General features: G+C 41.0%; 3 protein-coding genes and 2 pseudogenes across 3 annotated transcripts; 4 read left to right on the top strand and 1 right to left on the bottom strand.

Moving 5' to 3' along the window:
• The first annotated feature begins 297 nt into the window (after positions 1–297).
• Positions 298–1,269, top strand: LOC113142599 (odorant receptor 131-2-like; annotated as a pseudogene).
• Positions 1,270–4,315: 3,046 nt separating this feature from the next.
• LOC113142598 (odorant receptor 131-2-like) lies at positions 4,316–7,169 on the bottom strand. The gene is made up of 2 exons (XM_026327638.1): positions 6,610–7,169; positions 4,316–4,721 (listed from the first exon to the last, which is right to left on the bottom strand). Exons 1-2 carry the CDS (start codon positions 7,167–7,169, stop codon positions 4,316–4,318), a joined length of 966 nt encoding a protein of 321 aa, XP_026183423.1.
• A 3,952-nt stretch (positions 7,170–11,121) lies between these two features.
• On the top strand, positions 11,122–12,024 carry LOC113142597 (odorant receptor 131-2-like; annotated as a pseudogene).
• A 2,077-nt stretch (positions 12,025–14,101) lies between these two features.
• LOC113142596 (odorant receptor 131-2-like) lies at positions 14,102–15,094 on the top strand. Its single transcript, XM_026327637.1, has one exon. It carries the CDS (start codon positions 14,114–14,116, stop codon positions 15,092–15,094), a length of 981 nt encoding a protein of 326 aa, XP_026183422.1. The 5' UTR covers positions 14,102–14,113.
• A 1,909-nt stretch (positions 15,095–17,003) lies between these two features.
• Positions 17,004–17,978, top strand: LOC113142595 (odorant receptor 131-2-like). The gene has a single exon (XM_026327635.1). It carries the CDS (start codon positions 17,004–17,006, stop codon positions 17,976–17,978), a length of 975 nt encoding a protein of 324 aa, XP_026183420.1.
• Positions 17,979–18,793: the final 815 nt, after the last annotated feature.

The following is an 18,793-nucleotide window of genomic DNA, read 5'->3' as shown; positions in this document are numbered from 1 at the left end:
CATGTTGTGTAATGTACAATAAAACCAAATCAAACCAAACTGTAGAATATCTGTTATTTTTAGATAACAAGACAATTGAACAGTGTCGAATTTACACACTAGCTACATGTGACTGAACACACCCAACGATGCAGGGAGCACAGAGACAAGCACCTGTTCAGCTGTTCAGTCAACAAGCTAAGGTAGACACTTTAACACTTTGCTGCATTCAGAGCATTGTGGTTTTTTTTTGTCAGTTGGACAGTAGCTGTCTGCAGTGACTCTGTCTCACCCAGAGAGGGGAAGAAGAAGCAGGATATGAATTGTAATGTAATCAGTGTAATCAGCTCTTGCCTCCACCGGTCCAACAAACAAAGTCATGGAAAGAAAGCACAGTCCCTTGGTTCATGTTTCAGAGGCTGTGCTGGTTCCCTTTCAGTCTCTCTTCTAACTGACACTGTTCAGTTAGCACTGAGTCAGTTGCTGTACCTACTGGCTGCTGGTAGAAAAATATTACTGTATCCTGAATGTGGTGTCCTTGTTACTCTTGCCATTCTCACAAGTAACATCTCTCCTCTCACACTGGTGTTAATGTCTCTGAAGAGATACGTAGCTGTGTGCTACCCACTGAGACACGCTACCATCATCACCATCAGAAACACAGGGGTGGCCATCTGTGTGGTCTGGATCTTCAGTTTGCTAAATGTCTTTATTCTAGTTCTTCTACTCTTAAATTTTCCATTTAAAGACCTGCAGAGCCTGCAAATGAAAGACTTCTGTGCGACCAAAAGCATGTTGCTTTCTCCAGTGTCTGAGCTTTATGACACAGCCTTCACATATTTTGTGTTTGTTTCAGCTGGTGTGACAGTCGCTGGCTCCTACACCTGGTGCAGCTGGGCCTCAGTCTCATCTCAACTATACACAACTCACTGCTCACAGCTATCTCAAGGACCCTCGACAGGATTATAATTGTGCGCATTCAAATTATGTTTTATTTGTGTATTATCATCCTTCCAAGATGTCTGAGTTGTCTGATCTATGGAATCAGAGACCAGACCATCAGACCAGTCCTCATGTACCCTCTGTGCTGTCAGTGGAGACGCTCACCTTTGCTCTCAGTTTTTACATCGAAACCTAAAATCAGCATAGTTTTCAATTCCATCCATCCATCTTCTTCCGCTTATCCGGGGCCGGGTCGCGGGCATCAGGGATACCCAGATCCTTCTCCCTGGACACTTCCTCCAGCTCTTCCGGGGGGACACCGAGGCCACCAGGCCTCCAGAGCTTTAGACATAACATAGTCCCTCCAGTGTGTCCTGGGTCTTGCCCGGGGTCTCCTCCCAGTGGGACATGCCCGGAACACCTCCCCAGGGAGGCGCCCAGGAGGCATCCGAAACAGATGCTCGAGCCACCTCAGCTGTCTCCTCTCGATGTGGAGGAGCAGCGGCTCTACTCCGAGCTCCTCCCTGGTGACCGAGCTTTTCACCCTATCTCTAAGGGAACGCCTGTCCACCCTGCGGAGGAAGCTCATTTCAGCCGCTTGTATCCGCAATCTTGTTCTTTCGGTCATGACCCAGAGCTCATGACCATAGGTGAGAGTAGGAACGTAGATTGACCGGTAAATCAAGAGCTTCGCCTTCTGGCTCAACTCCTTCTTCACCACAACGGACCGGTACACCGACCGCATTACTGCTGCTGATGCCATTTGTTAATCTCACGTTCCGTCCTTCCCTCACCCGTGAACAAGACCCCGAGACACTTAAACTCCTCCACCTGAGGCAGGATCGCTCCCCTGGCCTGGAGATGGCAAGCCACCTTTTTCCGGTTGAGTACCATGGCCTCGGACTTGGAGGTGCTGATTCAGGTAGTCCTTCTCCATGGCCTCACCGAACTCCTCCCATAGTTTTTGCCGCCGTCAGCTGCTTCGGGAGTCCCACAAGCCAACCAAGCTCGGTAGGACTCCTTCTTTAGCTTGACGGCATCAATTACCTCCGGTGTCCACCACCGGGTTCAGTGCCACGACAGACACCCAAAACCTCACGGCCACAGCTCCTAGCCGCCGTGTCAACAATGGAGGTGCAAAACATGGTCCATTCGGACTCAATGTCCCCAGCCTTCCCCGGGATCTGGTAGAAGCTCTCTCGGAGGTGTCAGTTAAAGACCTCTCTGACAGCGGGTTCGGCCAAACATTTCCAACAGACCCTCACAGTACGTTTGGGCCTGCCAAGTCAGTCCCACTTCCTCCTCCGCCAGCGGATCGAACTCACCACCAGGTGGTGATCAGTTGACAGCTCTGCCCCTCTCCTCACCCAAGTGTCCAAGACATACGGCCAAAAGTCAGACGACACGAATACAAAGTCGATCATTGACCTCCGGCCTAGGATGTCCTGGTGCCATGTGCCCTGATGGACACCCTTATGCTTGAACATGGTGTTCGTTGGCCCATAGGCCGAAACAATAGTGAGAGACCTCTCCCCGACCCGAAGGCACAAGGAAATGACCCTTTCACTCTGGGGGGGGAAACTCCAACACATGGCGGCTGAGCTGGGGAGCTATGAGCAAGCCCACACCAGCTTGCCGCCTCTCACCGCGAGCAACTCCAGAGTAGAAGAGAGTCCAGCCCCTCTCAAGGAGCTGGGTTCCAGAGCCCAGGCTGTGCGTGGAGGTGAGCCCAACTATCTCTAGTCGGTACCGCTCGACCTCCCGCACAAGCTCAGGCTCCTTTCCCCCCAGTGAGGTGACATTCCATGTCCCTAGAGCCAGTTTCAGCATCCAGGTATCGGACCCCGTCCTCGACCGCTGCCCGATCCACTAGGCACCGGTCCCTTATGGATCCTCCTGCGGTTGGTGGGTCCACAGAAGGGCGGCCCCACGTCGCTCTTTCAGGATTTCAATCCTTAAACAAAAATAATTTTTAACATTAAGGTGATAATTTATTCCAAATGAAGGGAATTAATGTGTGAAAACATTTGTAAAGTAAACTGACAATTGCTTGATGTTTTTAATAATCTACGCTATATAAATATTATAAAGCAAAATAATGTAAAGTTTTCTTTCAGAAAGTATGTACTCTTTCCGTTTCTACACAGTACTGTGTTGTAGATATAACATGAAAGCATATTTTCAGATTTATTAAAAGTCACACACTGAAAACTTGAGTCTATATGTATCTGGTGGCTTATGACCAGGTTCCTTCTCGGAGTAAAGTGCGTAACCTTCACACAAGGAACTAGTTGTTGCCTCAAGCAAAGGAGTTCAAATATCTTGCCGCATTGTTCAGGAATATGGGAGACTGACAGATGGACTAGTACAGTGTGATGTAGAAATGTGGGTGTTGCACCAAACCGCTGTGTTGAGGGTGCAGAGTCACATGGCAACAGAAACAATTTTTGAGAAAAGTTCTGGACTTTTGTCATAGCAGTGGATTTACCATGAACCATGAGATAGCTCATAATTATACATGGTACCACAACACAGTATGCAAACTTAATGACTCTTTAATAGATAAGATAAGATAATTCTTTATTGATCCCACACTAGGGAAATTCAATTGTTACCACAGCTACAGGACAACAGTAAGTGTGCAAAATGCGTGCAGATATTTAACATTTTACAAATTTACAAAATATTTACAAATAAAATGCTATGTATAATATGTCTAAAATAAAATAAACTACACAAAATAAGCTAATATGAAAACCTCTATGTGCACAGTTGATTTTGTTAGATTGATTGGTTGTATAATCTAACAGTGGTGGGAATGAAAAACCTGCGGTACCGCTCCTTCCTACACGGAGGGTGTAACAGAAAGTCAAAACTAACTGCTTTGACAGATAAAAATTGCATTTACAGTAAAAATTCCAATGTCAAATGTATAGAGGAAACAGAACATAGTCATTAGATGAACCACTCTCTTTAAGAATCATGAATAATGCAATGTTTAGTATATTTCTGAAGACGAACATTATTACACAAAAAAATAACTTTAACTAAAGCCAAACAAACTACTACACATACTCACTCTGGATATTCATTTAAACTTTTAAAGCTCTGGAACGTTTTCCTCAGAACAATAAAATGCATTTTAACATTTTAACAAAAAACCTAAAGTTAAATGAAATCACCTCAAACTAATCATGTAATCATTTTCATATCATTGTGACTATCATCTTTGCTGACTGCTTTCTGTCAGTAGACTTCATGTTATGAGATTGTTATGAGATGAGAAAAATTTGAGATGAACATTGTTGTTCTCAAAAACAAGTTAGTCACCTTTAGGAAACTTCATTAGGAGTTTTAAACTGGCTTCTTACAAAATTAAGGATCTGCATGAAGCCTAGTGTGAGACCTTAATCTTGACTGAGACGACTGAAAGTTTCAGTCCACAGCACAGATAATACATGAGGATGGGTCTGATGGTCTGGTCTCGGATACCATAAATTAAAGAACTTAGACATCTGGGGAAGATGAAAATACACGCATAAAAAACATTCATGAAACGCACAAATACTATCCTTGTTACAATTCTTGAAAGACCTATCAGGATTGGGCTGTATATAGTTGAGATGAGACTGAGGCCCAGCTGCACCAGGTGCAACAGCAGTGTGTTACGAGCCTTATGGGCTGAAGCTTTGTCTGTGGAGGCTGACCTGGCTGCTACCATCACACCAAAGTAGGAGGAGGTGATTGCTACAGTAGCTGATAGAAAGAGAAAGCAAGTGTAGGCTTTGTCATAAAGATCATAATACTTATAATAATACTTTTTATTTATAAGGCGCTTTAAGAATAGCAAGAGCTGACACAAAGTGCCCTACACCAATACAAAGAATTTACATATATATATATATATATACACATACATATATAAACACTTACACACACATACATGATTAAGAATTTTAAGAGTAAGTTAAAAGTTTTTAAAAAAAATAAAAACAATAAAAACAGTCCATGATCATTCCATCACGCCGGTCGAGGTCGAAATGCTTGAGTATACAAATAGGTTTTAAGTTGTACTTTGAACATAGCTAATGTAGGGGCTTGTCTTATGTTCAAAGGCAAATTGTTCCACAGCCTTGGGGCAGCAACAGAGAAAGATCTATCTCCACGGAGCTTCCTCCTCGTTTTTGGTACCTCAAGAAGCTGGAGGTCGGCTGATCTAAGGGAGCGGCTAGGAGTATAAGGGTGAAGGAGTTCAGTAAGATAAGGAGGGGCAAGACCATTTAAAGATTTAAAAACAAATAATAAAACCTTAAAATGAACCCTAAAAGACACTGGCAGCCAGTGGAGTGCAGCCAGGATTGGTGTGATGTGCTTGTATTTTCGCGTTCCAGTTAAAAGACGCGCCGCCGCATTTTGGACCAGCTGGAGACGTAAAAGGGATGCCTGACTGACCCCAAGATACAGAGCATTACAGTAATCAAGGCGTGATGTAACAAAGGCATGAATTACTAGCTCAAAGTGCTGCTTTGACACTAGAGGTCGTAGTTTTGCCAAACGCCTTAAGTGAAAAAAACCGGATTTTACCACTGCACCGATTTGCTTATCGAATTTAAGATCCCTATCCATTTTGAAACCTAAATTAGTGACCAGTGGTGTAAGATATGATGTCAAGGGACCTAGATTAACACCGGAAGATACACTAGAGGCACTAGAGCCAACCAACATTACTTCTGTCTTTGCCTCATTAAAATGAAGAAAATTTAACGCCATCCAGGCTTTAATGTCATCAAGACATGCGAGCAAACGTGCAATTGAGAAACCCTCCTTTTTCTTCAATGGAAAATAGACCTGGGTATCGTCTGCATAAAAATGGAATGATATGCCATGTTGTCTAAAGATGTGACCCAGAGGAAGCAAGTAGAGGGAAAAAAGTAAAGGACCCAAAACGGAACCCTGGGGAACCCCGGAGGACAGGGGAGCAGAGGAGGATTCAAAGCTGGCAAGACCCACAGAGAAAGTTCTAGCTACCAGATAAGATCTAAACCACTCCAATGCAAGACCACGGATTCCCACAACGTCATGCAGGCGGGAAATCAAAATGTTGTGGTCAACTGTGTCAAAGGCAGCAGATAAGTCAAGAAGAATAAGAACCACGAAATCGCCAGTATCAGAACAAGTAAAAATATCATTAAAAACTTTAATTAAAGCTGACTCTGTGCTGTGGTGTGGTTTAAAACCGGACTGAAAGATCTCTAGAATCTCATGCTCATCCAAAAACGCTTTCAGTTGAGCATAAACAACTTTTTCTAAAACCTTTGAAAAAAACGGTAGTCTGGAAATAGGTCTATAGTTTGCCAACACAGATGGATCCAGACTAGGTTTCTTTATAAGCGGTTGCACTACCGCATGCTTAAAATTAGAAGGAACAACACCAAACGATAAACTACTGTTAATAATGTTAAGGACCAATTTGCCTACACAGGGAAAAACTTCTTTAAAAAACCACGGGGGAGCTGGATCATGTGGGGAGCCTGAGGGATTCAGAGAGCCAACCACATCCTTTAGTTGTGACATAGATATTGGTTGGAATTGAACAAAAAAGACAGCACAACAAGGAACAGACACCGAAGGAGCAGAAACAGGCAATGAGATAAGAGACCTAATAGTGGCAACCTTATCCACAGATCAGACATAGATCCAAGAAACATAGCAAGATTAGAGCAGAAATCATTCATCTGCAGGCTCTGCAGGTTTTCAAATGGAAAATTTAACAGCAAAACAATTCGAACAAGAACATTTAGTGAACTGAAGATCCAGACCACACAGATGGCCAGCCCTGTGTTACTGATGGTGATGATGGTAGCGTGTCTCAGTGGGTAGCACACAGCTACATATCTCTCCAAAGACATCACCACCAGTGTGAGGGGAGAGATGGTGCTGGTGAGATCACCAATCATGGTGAGAACACCACAAACAGGATAAGTCAGTGTTATTCTAACTGCTGCAATTAGGTAGAGTATTTGACTCAGTGCCATCTGAACAGTGTCTGCAAAAAGCAGGTTATACAGTAAAACATAACGGGAAGTCTCACAAAACACTGGTCTGCTCCTCAGGGTGAACAACATGGTCCCATTAATGCAGAGAAACACACAGCATGGCAGCGTAGTTAGGGTAGAAAACATCAATCTTTCCATTAACCCCTGATACTGCAGTTCAGAAGTGACATTAGTCTGAGCTGCAAACGACATTTTAGAGATACAATTAAAACACTAACACACAAGTAATTTCTTCCTGACTGCATCAATGAAGATCCACCATTACCAGAGATGCCTCTCACTGGTTCATATATAAAACCCAAAATCATGGTCATAGATTTTCCCAGGGCCAAGAAGTCGCAGGTTAGTGGACGTGCATGTATCCATGTGAGCACAGCAAGTCTGCAGCACTGTCTGCACTCACAGACTGTATATGAGTTTTATCTTCACAATCATTTCACATGACACCATCACATGGCCATGTGATTACCAGCTTATCAATCGTAATCTCTTTCATTAGTTCCCATTTACCCTGGTCATGTGGTCGCTAGTCTGTTTTTTTTTTTTTTTTTAGAGTAGGTGTCACTTTACACAAAGATTAACACCCTCAATTCTGTGGATGTCCAATATGTCCTACAGGTCTGTGCATTGTAATGGGACTACAGGAACCAGAGACCATGTTCAGTGTGTTCCATAAAGGTGTAAAAGCTGACTGCATTCAGCTCTAAATCCCCTACAGAGTCCTTAAAACCCAGTACATGGCTGCCGAGCTACTTTTATGCCTTCTCAATGGCATCACACCGACAATTACCCAACAAACATTGGCAAACCGTCCTTCAGTGTTAGTCAATTTGTTTGGTTGGAAAATTTACTTTTAACAATGTCAGTTGTCAGTTGTCTTAAGATTACTGGACACAGCTCAACATAAATGTGTCACTCACGTTTTCTTTCCATTGTTGTCATGATCCGCACCGTGCACTTCCTGTTTTGGTTTATTTTGAAGGATCATGGCAGGAACTAGTTTTTGTTGTTTTCTGTTCTCTTGAATTTTTGCCCCAATTAGTTATTGATTTCACCTGTATCTTGTTTGTTCCCCACTTTAAATACCTTGGTTCGGTCTTCGTTTCCTTGCCAGGTTGTCTGTTGCCAAACCTATGCTCCATGCCTTGTTTGCCTGTTTCTTTTTTGCCACGTTTCTACTCTGCCACGTTTCTACTCTGCCGTTTGCTCATAGATGTCCCTTTGTTTCTCCAAGTTTAAGTTAAGTTGTTCTGGCTTCCTTTTGTGTGTGTTCCTCACCATGTACTGCGTGTATGTCTAGTTCCTCTTGTGTCTAGGTTTTGTCTTGTTACCCTCTGCGTGTTAATTCCTTTGTTCATGCCTTGTTCTTCTTTTTCATGTCCATGTTTCCCCCTTGGTCTGTGAGTCCTCCTTGTGTGTGACCCAGACCCTCATGCCTTGTTTTCCCTGACCCCCGATGTTCTTGTTCCCTGTTTGGTCTGGTGTGTCTTCCTAAGTGTGTGACCCAGACCCTCATGCCCTGTTTCCCTTAGTTTTCATGTTCCTGTTCTTGCAGTGCAGTTACATAAAGAAAGGGGAACTGTGTCCAAAGGTTCTAAAAACTATGAAAAGGTTCCTCAGGTCAGGGTCAGGTTTTCACCTCCTCCTGAAGCACTTAAGGTGATGCTGTGCAGTTAAAATAATATTAAATAGCCCATTTTCAACCAATTGGATATACTTTAATGATGTGTAAGACAATTATAACTATGCTACTGTATTTGTTGAGTGAGCCGGCAGTGGATATGATGCATTACATTACATTTAAAACAGCTTGAATTCAATCGGCTTGAATTGGGCAAGCAGTTTTAGATTGACATTAAATTTAATTTAACTTAAATTAAAGTGTGTTTTGTTTGTACAGCACCAAATCACAGTAAAAACTTAAGCTTATCTATTTACTTTAACCTAGTTTGTGTTTGTTAAACTTTGCCAAGGGTGCACCTCATCCCTTCTCCGTGACGAAATACACAAAGGAATTATTAATCATGGCGATATTTACTCCAGGCAGGATTAGTAGTTTAAATATTTAATGTGTCTAAATGAGAACTCAGTAGACTTGGTCAGTGGGGAGGGATTTCTGTCTTTGACACCTCACAGCTGAAAAACAACATATACACAAAAGCAATTAGCAAAAGGAACTTGGCAACTGAGGAAAGAAGTCTTCAAACAAAGTATAGTGACACCAAAACTGAAAAAGTTGGCAGAAGTGACAACTACTGACAATGTTTGTTTTGTAATTAAAGATCTATATCAAGATTTCTGGGTTGATTTATACATTTTGCACAAAGTACAGAAGTTGTTTGAGTCATTAGTATCTGGTGGTTTCTTCGGTCTTGTTAGGAGGCTCTGAGCTTCAGATTGAGGCCAAAGGAACTCGGACATGCCTGGTCAGAAGTGCATACCATGTACATTTGCATCTAACTATGTCCCTTGGATGCTCAAATAACTTTTTACATACACACAATATCAAGGGCAGTTTGATCAGAGAAACATTTGCTGACATATTTCCACAAGTATTTAAGTTTATTAAGTCAATCTTTTATAGAGACGTTTAGGTTGCAAGTTTTTTCTGTTTATTTCAGACTTTGTGCTTGTTAAACTTTCACAGGTCCTCATCATCCCTTTTCCACGAAGAGCTCTGACACCCACAGGGACCATTAATGATATCAATATTTACTGAAGACATTAATGAGCAAGAGCTTGAATAACTCATGCGTCTAAAAAACCTGAATTTCCCCTTGAGGATTAATAAAGTTTATCCTCTTATCTCAAATGAGTTATCCTGGGATCAAATGAATACATATTTGTCTCTGATACTTCAGGGTATTGCAGCTGAAAACAATATGCCCATAACAACAATAACACACACCATATTTACTTTTTAGTAACTTGCATTATTCTGATTTGGACATGAGCTTTTTTGTAGTAGTAGCTTGATCTTTTACGGTGAGATTGAAAAAACATCAAAAGCATTTATATCCCGTTCACATTCCTAAGGCTTCAAATACTGACGTATTCATTTCTCATGTAAATTTCATACAGATGACAAAGGGTACTTTTGACATCGGTGAGAGGTAACAAGTGGGTTTTTAATAAAAAACAGTCTAGAAGCTTAATCAGAGCAACTGGACTTGTTGAATCAATATTGTTTTACCACTCATCCAAGTGGATTCTGCAAAGTGGATTCTCAAATTTATCCTTCAGGATGGTTTCACCTCACACTTCCCCTCAGTAGGCAGGTTAGGTGGACTCTGGCAGTGAGCAGAGATGAGGTTGTTAGAATCTAATGGTCAACTCTTGTGGCCCTTTTATCCATGAACTGGGTGTAGATTTGTCCTCCCTGATGAATGTGTGAAGAGTTTCTTAACTTCCTGGGAATAAACGAAAGGGCAGCCTGGTAGATCGTAGACAGGTTGTGCCTGAGTCACCTCTGTTAAGAGGGTTTCCCAATTGAGTACGTAGTGCTTCTTGGACCCCTCTGTCAAACCATCTATCCTCTCTGTCCAAACTATGAACATTCTTGTCTTATTTTGTTTGATGTAAGTTCTGCTTCCTCTTGGCGTTGGTACTGACCTTAGGTACTACGTACCATAAAGCACTTGAATTTCATGTAAAAATCAAAACCTGGATGTGTGAGTTCAAGTTACAGCAAGAATGGATGCAATAACATAAACGTTTTAAAGCGTCCACGACAGTGAGATGACATCACTTTTTCTAATCAGGTGATCATGATGACATAGTCGTGTGTTTAAAATGGGTTTGAAGATAATGCACTGAGGAGAAACCAGTACCAGACCAACTCTGCACAGGGAAACCAACATGACCTCTAAGCTCCGGACTTGAAAGGACAACCTATGGACAGTTAAGACTGCAACCAACCAAGGTGTTTGTGGTGATGGATGTGTGTAACTTCTTTGCAATGATGAACTTTTATTATTATTATTAACTTGTTATTCAGTTTACTAGTAGAAATACAACAAGACAAACACAGTTCTTTGTCTTCAGATGTCATTCTGCAATGTCTTTGCTGCAGCCTAACATCAATATCACTGCTGGTGTAAAGTATCAGACATTGCATGAGGCCATATTGCTTGGCGTGTTATCCATGGGATCAAGCTGCTCTTTCCTTTACATTAACTGTGTTTTGCTGTTCACCTTAAGGAGTAAGCCGGTGTTTTGTGAGACATCACGTTACGTCCTGCTCTACAACCTATTCTTTGCAGATACTGTTCAAATGGCATTCAATATTTTGCTTTACATTCTGGCGTCCTTACGGATAAAAATGACATATTATGCATGTGGCACCGTTGTCCTGCTTTTGGTTTTTACAGCGACAGTCTCCCCTCTCACCCTGGCTGTGATGTCAGTTGAGAGATATGTAGCTGTATGCTATCCACTGAGACACGCTACCATCTTCAACATGAGAAGAACAGGCACAGCCATTGTTCTGGTTTGGACCATCAGTTTTATTCACATCCTCATTCGAGTTTTTATGCTGCTGTATTTGTTCACACAAATCGACCTAAATCTGAATATGAATGATTTTTGCTCTAAAGAAGCCTTTTTTTTTGCTCCAATTTTTAAGTATTTTGAAGAAGCATACGTCAGCATTGTCTTTCTGTCAACAGGTGTAGCAATCATCTCCTCCTACTTTGGGGTAGCACTTGTTGCCAGATCTGCCTCGACAGACAAATGTTCAGCCAGAAAGGCTCTGCAAACACTTATGCTTCACTTCATTCATCTAAGCCTGATTCTCACCTCCAGCTTGTTCTCCACCATCATTACAGCTGCTGCTAGAACAGTGTTGAAATTAGACCTTGTTCGAATTTACACTGTTTGTTTTGTATGCTTGATTATCCTTCCGAGGTGTCTGGGTGCTCTCATCTATGGATTCAGGGATCAAACCATCAGACCTGTCCTTGTGCTGAATCTGTTCTGTCAGCGGAGGCACTCAGTTTTCAAGAGTAAGTGATCATTTCATGCAACGACTTTTAAATGCACCTTCTAGTTTTCTGCCGTACATTTTCTAAGCAGTTAGCAAAATGTTTGTTTTCCAAAGACAGAGCCCATTATGATGAATGCTGCTACAACAATAACATCAATCTATATTTATCTACTGTTTAAAGAAAGGATTATTAGAAAACTGGAAGGTTTCACTTAATATACATTTATGAAATACTTCTTAATTATACATCATATAAATTACTGTCTGCTGTTCTTGCATAGTGTCACAAGTTTAATTATTTTACTTTGTAAAAATATACAAATATCTTAATATATTCTTTGTCTTGACATCAAATAAGCTGCAAATGTTTTAGAACCTACTCTGAAACATTTTATTTAAAACGATTGTACACACAAGGCAGAAGCTGCATGTACTACAGTGCATATTATCAGACAGTGATAAAATAATGCTTGGGTTTGGTGTCACATCATGAAAACAACTTAAACGATGTATAAATGGTATAAATGCTTTAAATAATGGACTATTCAGAATAATGGCGGCCTTGTCACAGTAGATTAACTCATCACTTTTATGTGAATGAATCAGTTTTTAATAGATTTGACACTTTTTGAACACTATGATGTTGTTACATTACCTGAGGCACAAACACATCAGACTGACTTTCATTGTTTCTACTCTTTTTCCATATTAAAATACTCAGTGACTTACAATAAAACCAAATCAAACCAAACTGTAGAATATTTGTTATTTTTAGATAATAAGACAATTGAACAGTGTCGAATTTACACACTAGCTACATGTGACTGAACACACCCAACAATGCAGGGAGCACAGAGACAAGCACCTGTTCAGCTGTTCAGTCAACAAGCTAAGGTAGACACTTTAACACTTTGCTGCATTCAGAGCATTGTGTTTTTTTTTGTCAGTTGGACAGTAGCTGTCTGCAGTGACTCTGTCTCACCCAGAGAGGGGAAGAAGAAGCAGGATATGAATTGTAATGTAATCAGTGTAATCAGCTCTTGCCTCCACCGGTCCAACAAACAAAGTCATGGAAAGAAAGCACAGTCCCTTGGTTCATGTTTCAGAGGCTTTGCTGGTTCCCTTTCAGTCTCTCTTTCATGTTCAGAGTCACCAAGCACCACCTGGTGTTATCATACTATGCCCTAATAGTAAGAATGTCTTACACAGATGGTTGTTTCATACACTCTCATTCATCGAGCAAACAGCGATTTCCACATTGTAATAAACCATCAAAGTCAACTGGGTAAAGAACTGCCTAGAACCCACACAATGAATTGATTGTTAAGGCTGAGCATAAACAACCTGTCTTAGTGTGTTGTGTTCAGTGCTTAATATGTTGTTGGAAGGCCAATACGATGGTGTGAGGCTGTGAGGCTTACCTGCCTCAATTTTGAATATTACAGATGATAAATCTTCATGGCAATAATTTGCAAACATGCAAATGTCCTCCTGAAATACCCACATCAACACCTTTCTGTGGGACTTGCAGCAAGTCTTTGTTTTTTATACCAGATCACTATCAGATACTATCACTCACTCTCAAATAAATGAAGTCCACAGATAATAACAATAAGCAACACCAGCCTTTACATAAACACCTATTGTTTTGTTGGTTTTAAAGTAAATACAACACCAGAACAGACTCGATATCATCACTTTCCCTGTCCTTTCCAAACACTATAGAGTTTTAATGGCCAAGTTTAAAACACTTAGACAACTCTAAGAGAACAAGTATAATTTTGTGTATATTCATCGTAATTTCTCCTGCATCGATACTTTGATGAAGTGGGTCAGGGTTTCAAGGGGGTTGTGCTGAGATGACATCACCAATAGTAAAACAGTATTGACATGGGATTGTTCAGTGTGAAGTGGGCGTAAGAACAGGTTATAAATAATTTGTTGGGCAAACAAACCCTGCAAAACAACTCTGCTCTCAAGAAAACAAGCATACTTTGCTAACTACATGGATCATTTGGGGTTTTTTTTTATGTGAATTCAGTGGCATTGCCTGCTGACACATATTCACTGCTGTAGGAATATAAAGGGATAGGAATTGCTTCTGTTTTTGCCATCCGGTTATGTTCACAAGTCACTTCAGTGAGTCTCTAAAATGTCAAATGCCTCACTGACGACCATCAGCCTTGGACAGGGTTTAATGGAAAGAGTGATGCTTTCCACTGTGACTACGCTGCCATGCTGTGTGTTTCTCTGCATTAATGGGACCATGTTATTCACCCTGAGGAGCAAACCAGTGTTTTGTGAGACTTCCCGTTACATTTTACTGTATAACCTGCTTTTTGCAGACACTGTTCAGTTAGCACTGAGCCAGTTGCTGTACCTACTGGCTGCTGGTAGAAAAATATTACTGTATCCTGAATGTGGTGTCCTTGTTACTCTTGCCATTCTCACAAGTAACATCTCTCCTCTCACACTGGTGTTAATGTCTCTGGAGAGATACGTAGCTGTGTGCTACCCACTGAGACATGCTACCATCATCACCATCAGAAACACAGGGGTGGCCATCTGTGTGGTCTGGATCTTTAGTTTACTAAATGTCTTTACTCAAGTTCTTCTACTCTTAAATTTTCCATTTAAAGACCTGCAGAGCCTGCAAATGAAAGACTTCTGTGCGACCAAAAGCATGTTGCTTTCTCCAGTGTCTGAGCTTTATGACACAGCCTTCACATATTTTGTGTTTGTTTCAGCTGGTGTGACAGTCGCTGGCTCCTACATTGGTGTGATGGTAGCAGCCAGGTCAGCCACCACAGACAAAGCTTCAGCCCGTAAGGCTCGTAACACACTGCTGCTGCACCTGGTGCAGCTGGGCCTCAGTCTCATCTCAACTATACACAACTCACTGCTCACAGCTATCTCAAGGACCCTCGACAGGATTATAATTGTGCGCATTCAAATTGTGTTTTATTTGTGTATTATCATCCTTCCAAGATGTCTGAGTTGTCTGATCTATGGAATCAGAGACCAGACCATCAGACCAGTCCTCATGTACCATCTGTGCTGTCAGTGGAGACGCTCACCTTTGCTCTCAGTTTTTACATCGAAACCTAAAATCAGCGTAGTTTTCAATTCTTAAACAACAATTATTTTTAACATTAAGGTGATAATTTATTCCAAATTAAGGGAATTAATGTGTGAAAACATTTGCAAAGTAAACTGACAATTGCTTGATGTTTTTAATGATCTACGCTATATAAATGTTATATAAAGCAAAATAATGTCTGTCTTTCAGAAAGTATGTTTCTACACAGTACTGTGTTGTAGATATAGCATGAACTCATATTTTCAGATTTATTAAAAGTCACACACTGAAAATTCAGTACTAACAGTATGTGCTTTAAAAATACAGAACTTGCATTGATAATGTTTGTGATCTTCTAGATAAACTACTAGCACTAGCACATCTTTCTGCCAAATAAGATCCTGGAGACACTAATTTGCCACTATGTTTGAGAAAACTAACAGCATCGATCGGGATGGATTTCATTATTGGAACTGTGTTTCCAACTGGCCTCGCACCATGTTTGTAAAAGTGCAGGCAGCCACCAAGTCAGATATTTCAACATGCAGCCTGGTCTCTATTTCTGATAAAAAAAACTGGATAAAGAGAGTCCAGCGCACAGTTCCCCACACATTATTTGGGTAGCCTTGGTGAGGGGCTGCATTGTTAAGTTTCTTTAGGAAAGACACAGCAATAACCTGCTCAAACAGCTGCTCAAGCATGACAGTGGTGAAATTCCACTTGAACAGATAGTCGGACTGAAACTTATTGGTCTTTATTGGTCCACCAGTATCCTCACACGCCTTCGTCTCTGTTGCCATGTTGGTAGTGGTGTAAACACATCTGCAGCTAGTTAACATCACACTGACAATGTCGATCCCGGGTAGTGAACTCAACTTATGGCATCAGATGTGTAGCAGCTTTTTTGACTGCGATTGCCACAATCAATTGTTTGCACTGGACAACTTCTTCCACAAAGTCTAGCACAAGGTCAGTTGAATATCTCTTCCCCAGATCAGCTGCTCTGTGCACAGATTGTTGGCAGAATGGGTTGTAAGGTTATTTAGGAATCTTCATATGAGAATTATATCCCAGAATCCTTTAGGCAAACTGTCCATGACAAACTAAACATACATGTGGGCAAATTTTTTTGCTGTGCATTAAATAAACTTCAGGTGCTCTGACCCTATTAAAAAGTGTTTTTCTCAGAATTTATAAACTTTCATGCGGTACCATTTTCAATGTTCTACATAGTTTGTCAAGAAGTTACGAGGCATCATGATTATCAGTTCCCCCCTCCCTTGCAGACAAATAAACCCTTGTACAGACAAATCTATATCGTGAAATATCTTGAAAACTTTAGCCAACCAGCACCTTTGTCACAAGTTTTCTAATTCATCTAATCACAATATGTAAAAATTAGCACATTTTATCTCAGACGTCAATAATTTCCCAAAATAAGTAGACCAGTGAAACCAAATCTACAGTCATCTAATTATTCTTCAATTGCAACAAACTCAGTTCCAAAAACAGTCTTTCTCCTTCTAATTTACAACATAAACTTAGGCTGACAGGATATCCATGATCACTCTAAATAAAAGAAAAACAGCAAGAAAAAACGATGCTATGTTGGGCACATGTTCCCATTCCCAACAGTGGGGCTGTGACGTGGAGCAGAATGAGTGTCATGTGGAGTACCTGGAATGTCTGAGCTAATAAACAGTTTGAGAGGACAGAGAAAAACTGCAGACCAGCTCTGCCCACACAGAATCAAGAACTGCCTCTAACCTGCTGACTGTCAATACAGGGAAATGTACAAGGATCATTTTTTGTTTTGCATGTGAAGTAACCAGGTGTTAATACTTTAAAGATGACATGTCTTCACCACTGTAGAAGCAAAAACCACATAAAAGTTGTTGTGCTTATATGTTTCAGTAGCATCAAAAAGTTTATATTTATTATTGCTTTTCAATGCTTTTCTAAAATGTCATATGCAAATCAATCAGAGACTGTTAGCATCATCATTGTCAACATCACAGCTGAACAACAGTATCGAGGATTACTGGAAAGAGTGGTGTTTTCCACTCTCCTTGCAATGCCATGCTGTGTGTTTCTCTGCATTAATGGGACCATGTTATTCACCCTGAGGAGCAAACCAGTGTTTTGTGAGACTTCCCGTTACATTTTACTGTATAACCTGCTTTTTGCAGACACTGTTCAGTTAGCACTTTGCCAGTTACTGTACATAATTGGTGTTTGCAGAATAATACTAACATATCCTGTGTGTGGTGTTCTCGTTATGCTCGCCAGGCTCTCAAATGACATCTCTCCTCTCACACTGGTAGTGATGTCTTTGGAGAGATATGTAGCTGTGTGCTACCCACTGAGACACGCTACCATCATCACCATCAGAAACACAGGGCTGGCCATCTGTGTGGTCTGGATCTTCAGTTTGCTAAATGTCCTAATTCGAGTTCTTTTACTGATAAATTTTCTATTCAAAAACATGGAGAGCCTGCTGATGAAAGATATATGCTCTGATATATTTCTATTACTTGATCCAATAACTGATCAATATGACAAAGCGTTCACTTATCTTGTGCTCACGTCAGCTACTGTAGCAATCACCTCCTCCTACATTGGTGTGATAGTAGCAGCCAGGTCAGCCTCCACAGACAAAGCTTCAGCCCATAAGGCTCGTAACACACTGCTGCTGCACCTGGTGCAGCTGGGCCTCAGTCTCATCTCAACTATGCACAACCTTTTTATTCAATCATTGTCAACTATCCTACCGAGGTTAGCAATTACACGCATCAAGAATGTTTTCTATGTGTTTATTTTTGTCCTACCCAGGTGTCTGAGTTCTCTCATCTATGGGCTCAGAGACCAGACCATCAGACCGGTCCTCATGTACCACCTGAGCTGTGGACTGAAACTCCACAGTCCCAATCAATGCTGAACTCCCACATTGTGTGTGTGTTAGAGTGGGAGAATGAACTGATACTGTAGGCTTGCAAATAACAAATAAGAAATTCGATGGTATTTAAGGTCAACTCTAGAGTTGATGTGTAATTTTAATATGAATGCATTAGTAAAATAACACACTGGCTTAATATTGCAAAGAACAATTTAGCTGTAAGTTGTTTTTATTGCCTACAACTGCAACATGCAAAAATAATACTGTTAGCATGTATACTTTATCCCTGGCTCGTTTCACTGTATTGAAACTTGTTTGACTCCACTGCAATGGTTCCAGCCCTATTGTGTAACATCATATCTCACATAATATTTAGAAACAATTTGGTACAGCTGTCACAATTGCTTATGTTCTATAAGAATACTTAGTAAAATAAAATAATACAGCTCAGAATAATAATAGTCCCATATTCTTTCTTAATCTGCCTCTGATGTGAATGCACCACATGGTTATTTGTCTGTTTTTCAGGTCACTGCAATGCAAAAAAACTGTCCATTTAAAAATACTGACATCTATCACTGATACCACTTTTCCCCTAGGTGGTCACTGGGGGGCTGGAAAGGCAGGGGTACACCCTGGGCAGGTCACCAGTCCATCACAGGGCCACTCCAACATAATTCATTTCCTCTAAATGCTTGGGGGGGGGGGCTTGTCCCTCCTTCTCTGCCTCCAATTTTATTGAAAGTGTGTAAAACAACGAGTGAAGAGCAAGAACAGTGACAAACATAAAGCACAGCCAACTTTTGTGCTTTGAACGAGAACATATCTTTTCACATTTACAATTATGGAATGTCAAA

This window comes from Mastacembelus armatus, chromosome 14, assembly GCF_900324485.2.
Source record: "Mastacembelus armatus chromosome 14, fMasArm1.2, whole genome shotgun sequence".
Lineage (NCBI taxonomy): Eukaryota > Metazoa > Chordata > Actinopteri > Synbranchiformes > Mastacembelidae > Mastacembelus > Mastacembelus armatus.
The sequence above is the reverse complement of the archived record's forward strand: the minus strand, read 5'-3'. Positions and strand labels throughout refer to the sequence as shown.

Coding starts and splice junctions, on each gene's coding strand:
- LOC113142598 (XM_026327638.1), bottom strand. CDS start 7,169: ATGTCGTTTGCAGCTCAGACTAATGTCACTTCTGAACTGCAGTATCAG. Junction 4,722..6,609: donor ATGTTTCTTGGATCTATGTC/TGATCTGTGGAT, acceptor TTATAAGTATTA/TGATCTTTATGACAAAGCCT.
- LOC113142596 (XM_026327637.1), top strand. CDS start 14,114: ATGTCAAATGCCTCACTGACGACCATCAGCCTTGGACAGGGTTTAATG.
- LOC113142595 (XM_026327635.1), top strand. CDS start 17,004: ATGTCATATGCAAATCAATCAGAGACTGTTAGCATCATCATTGTCAAC.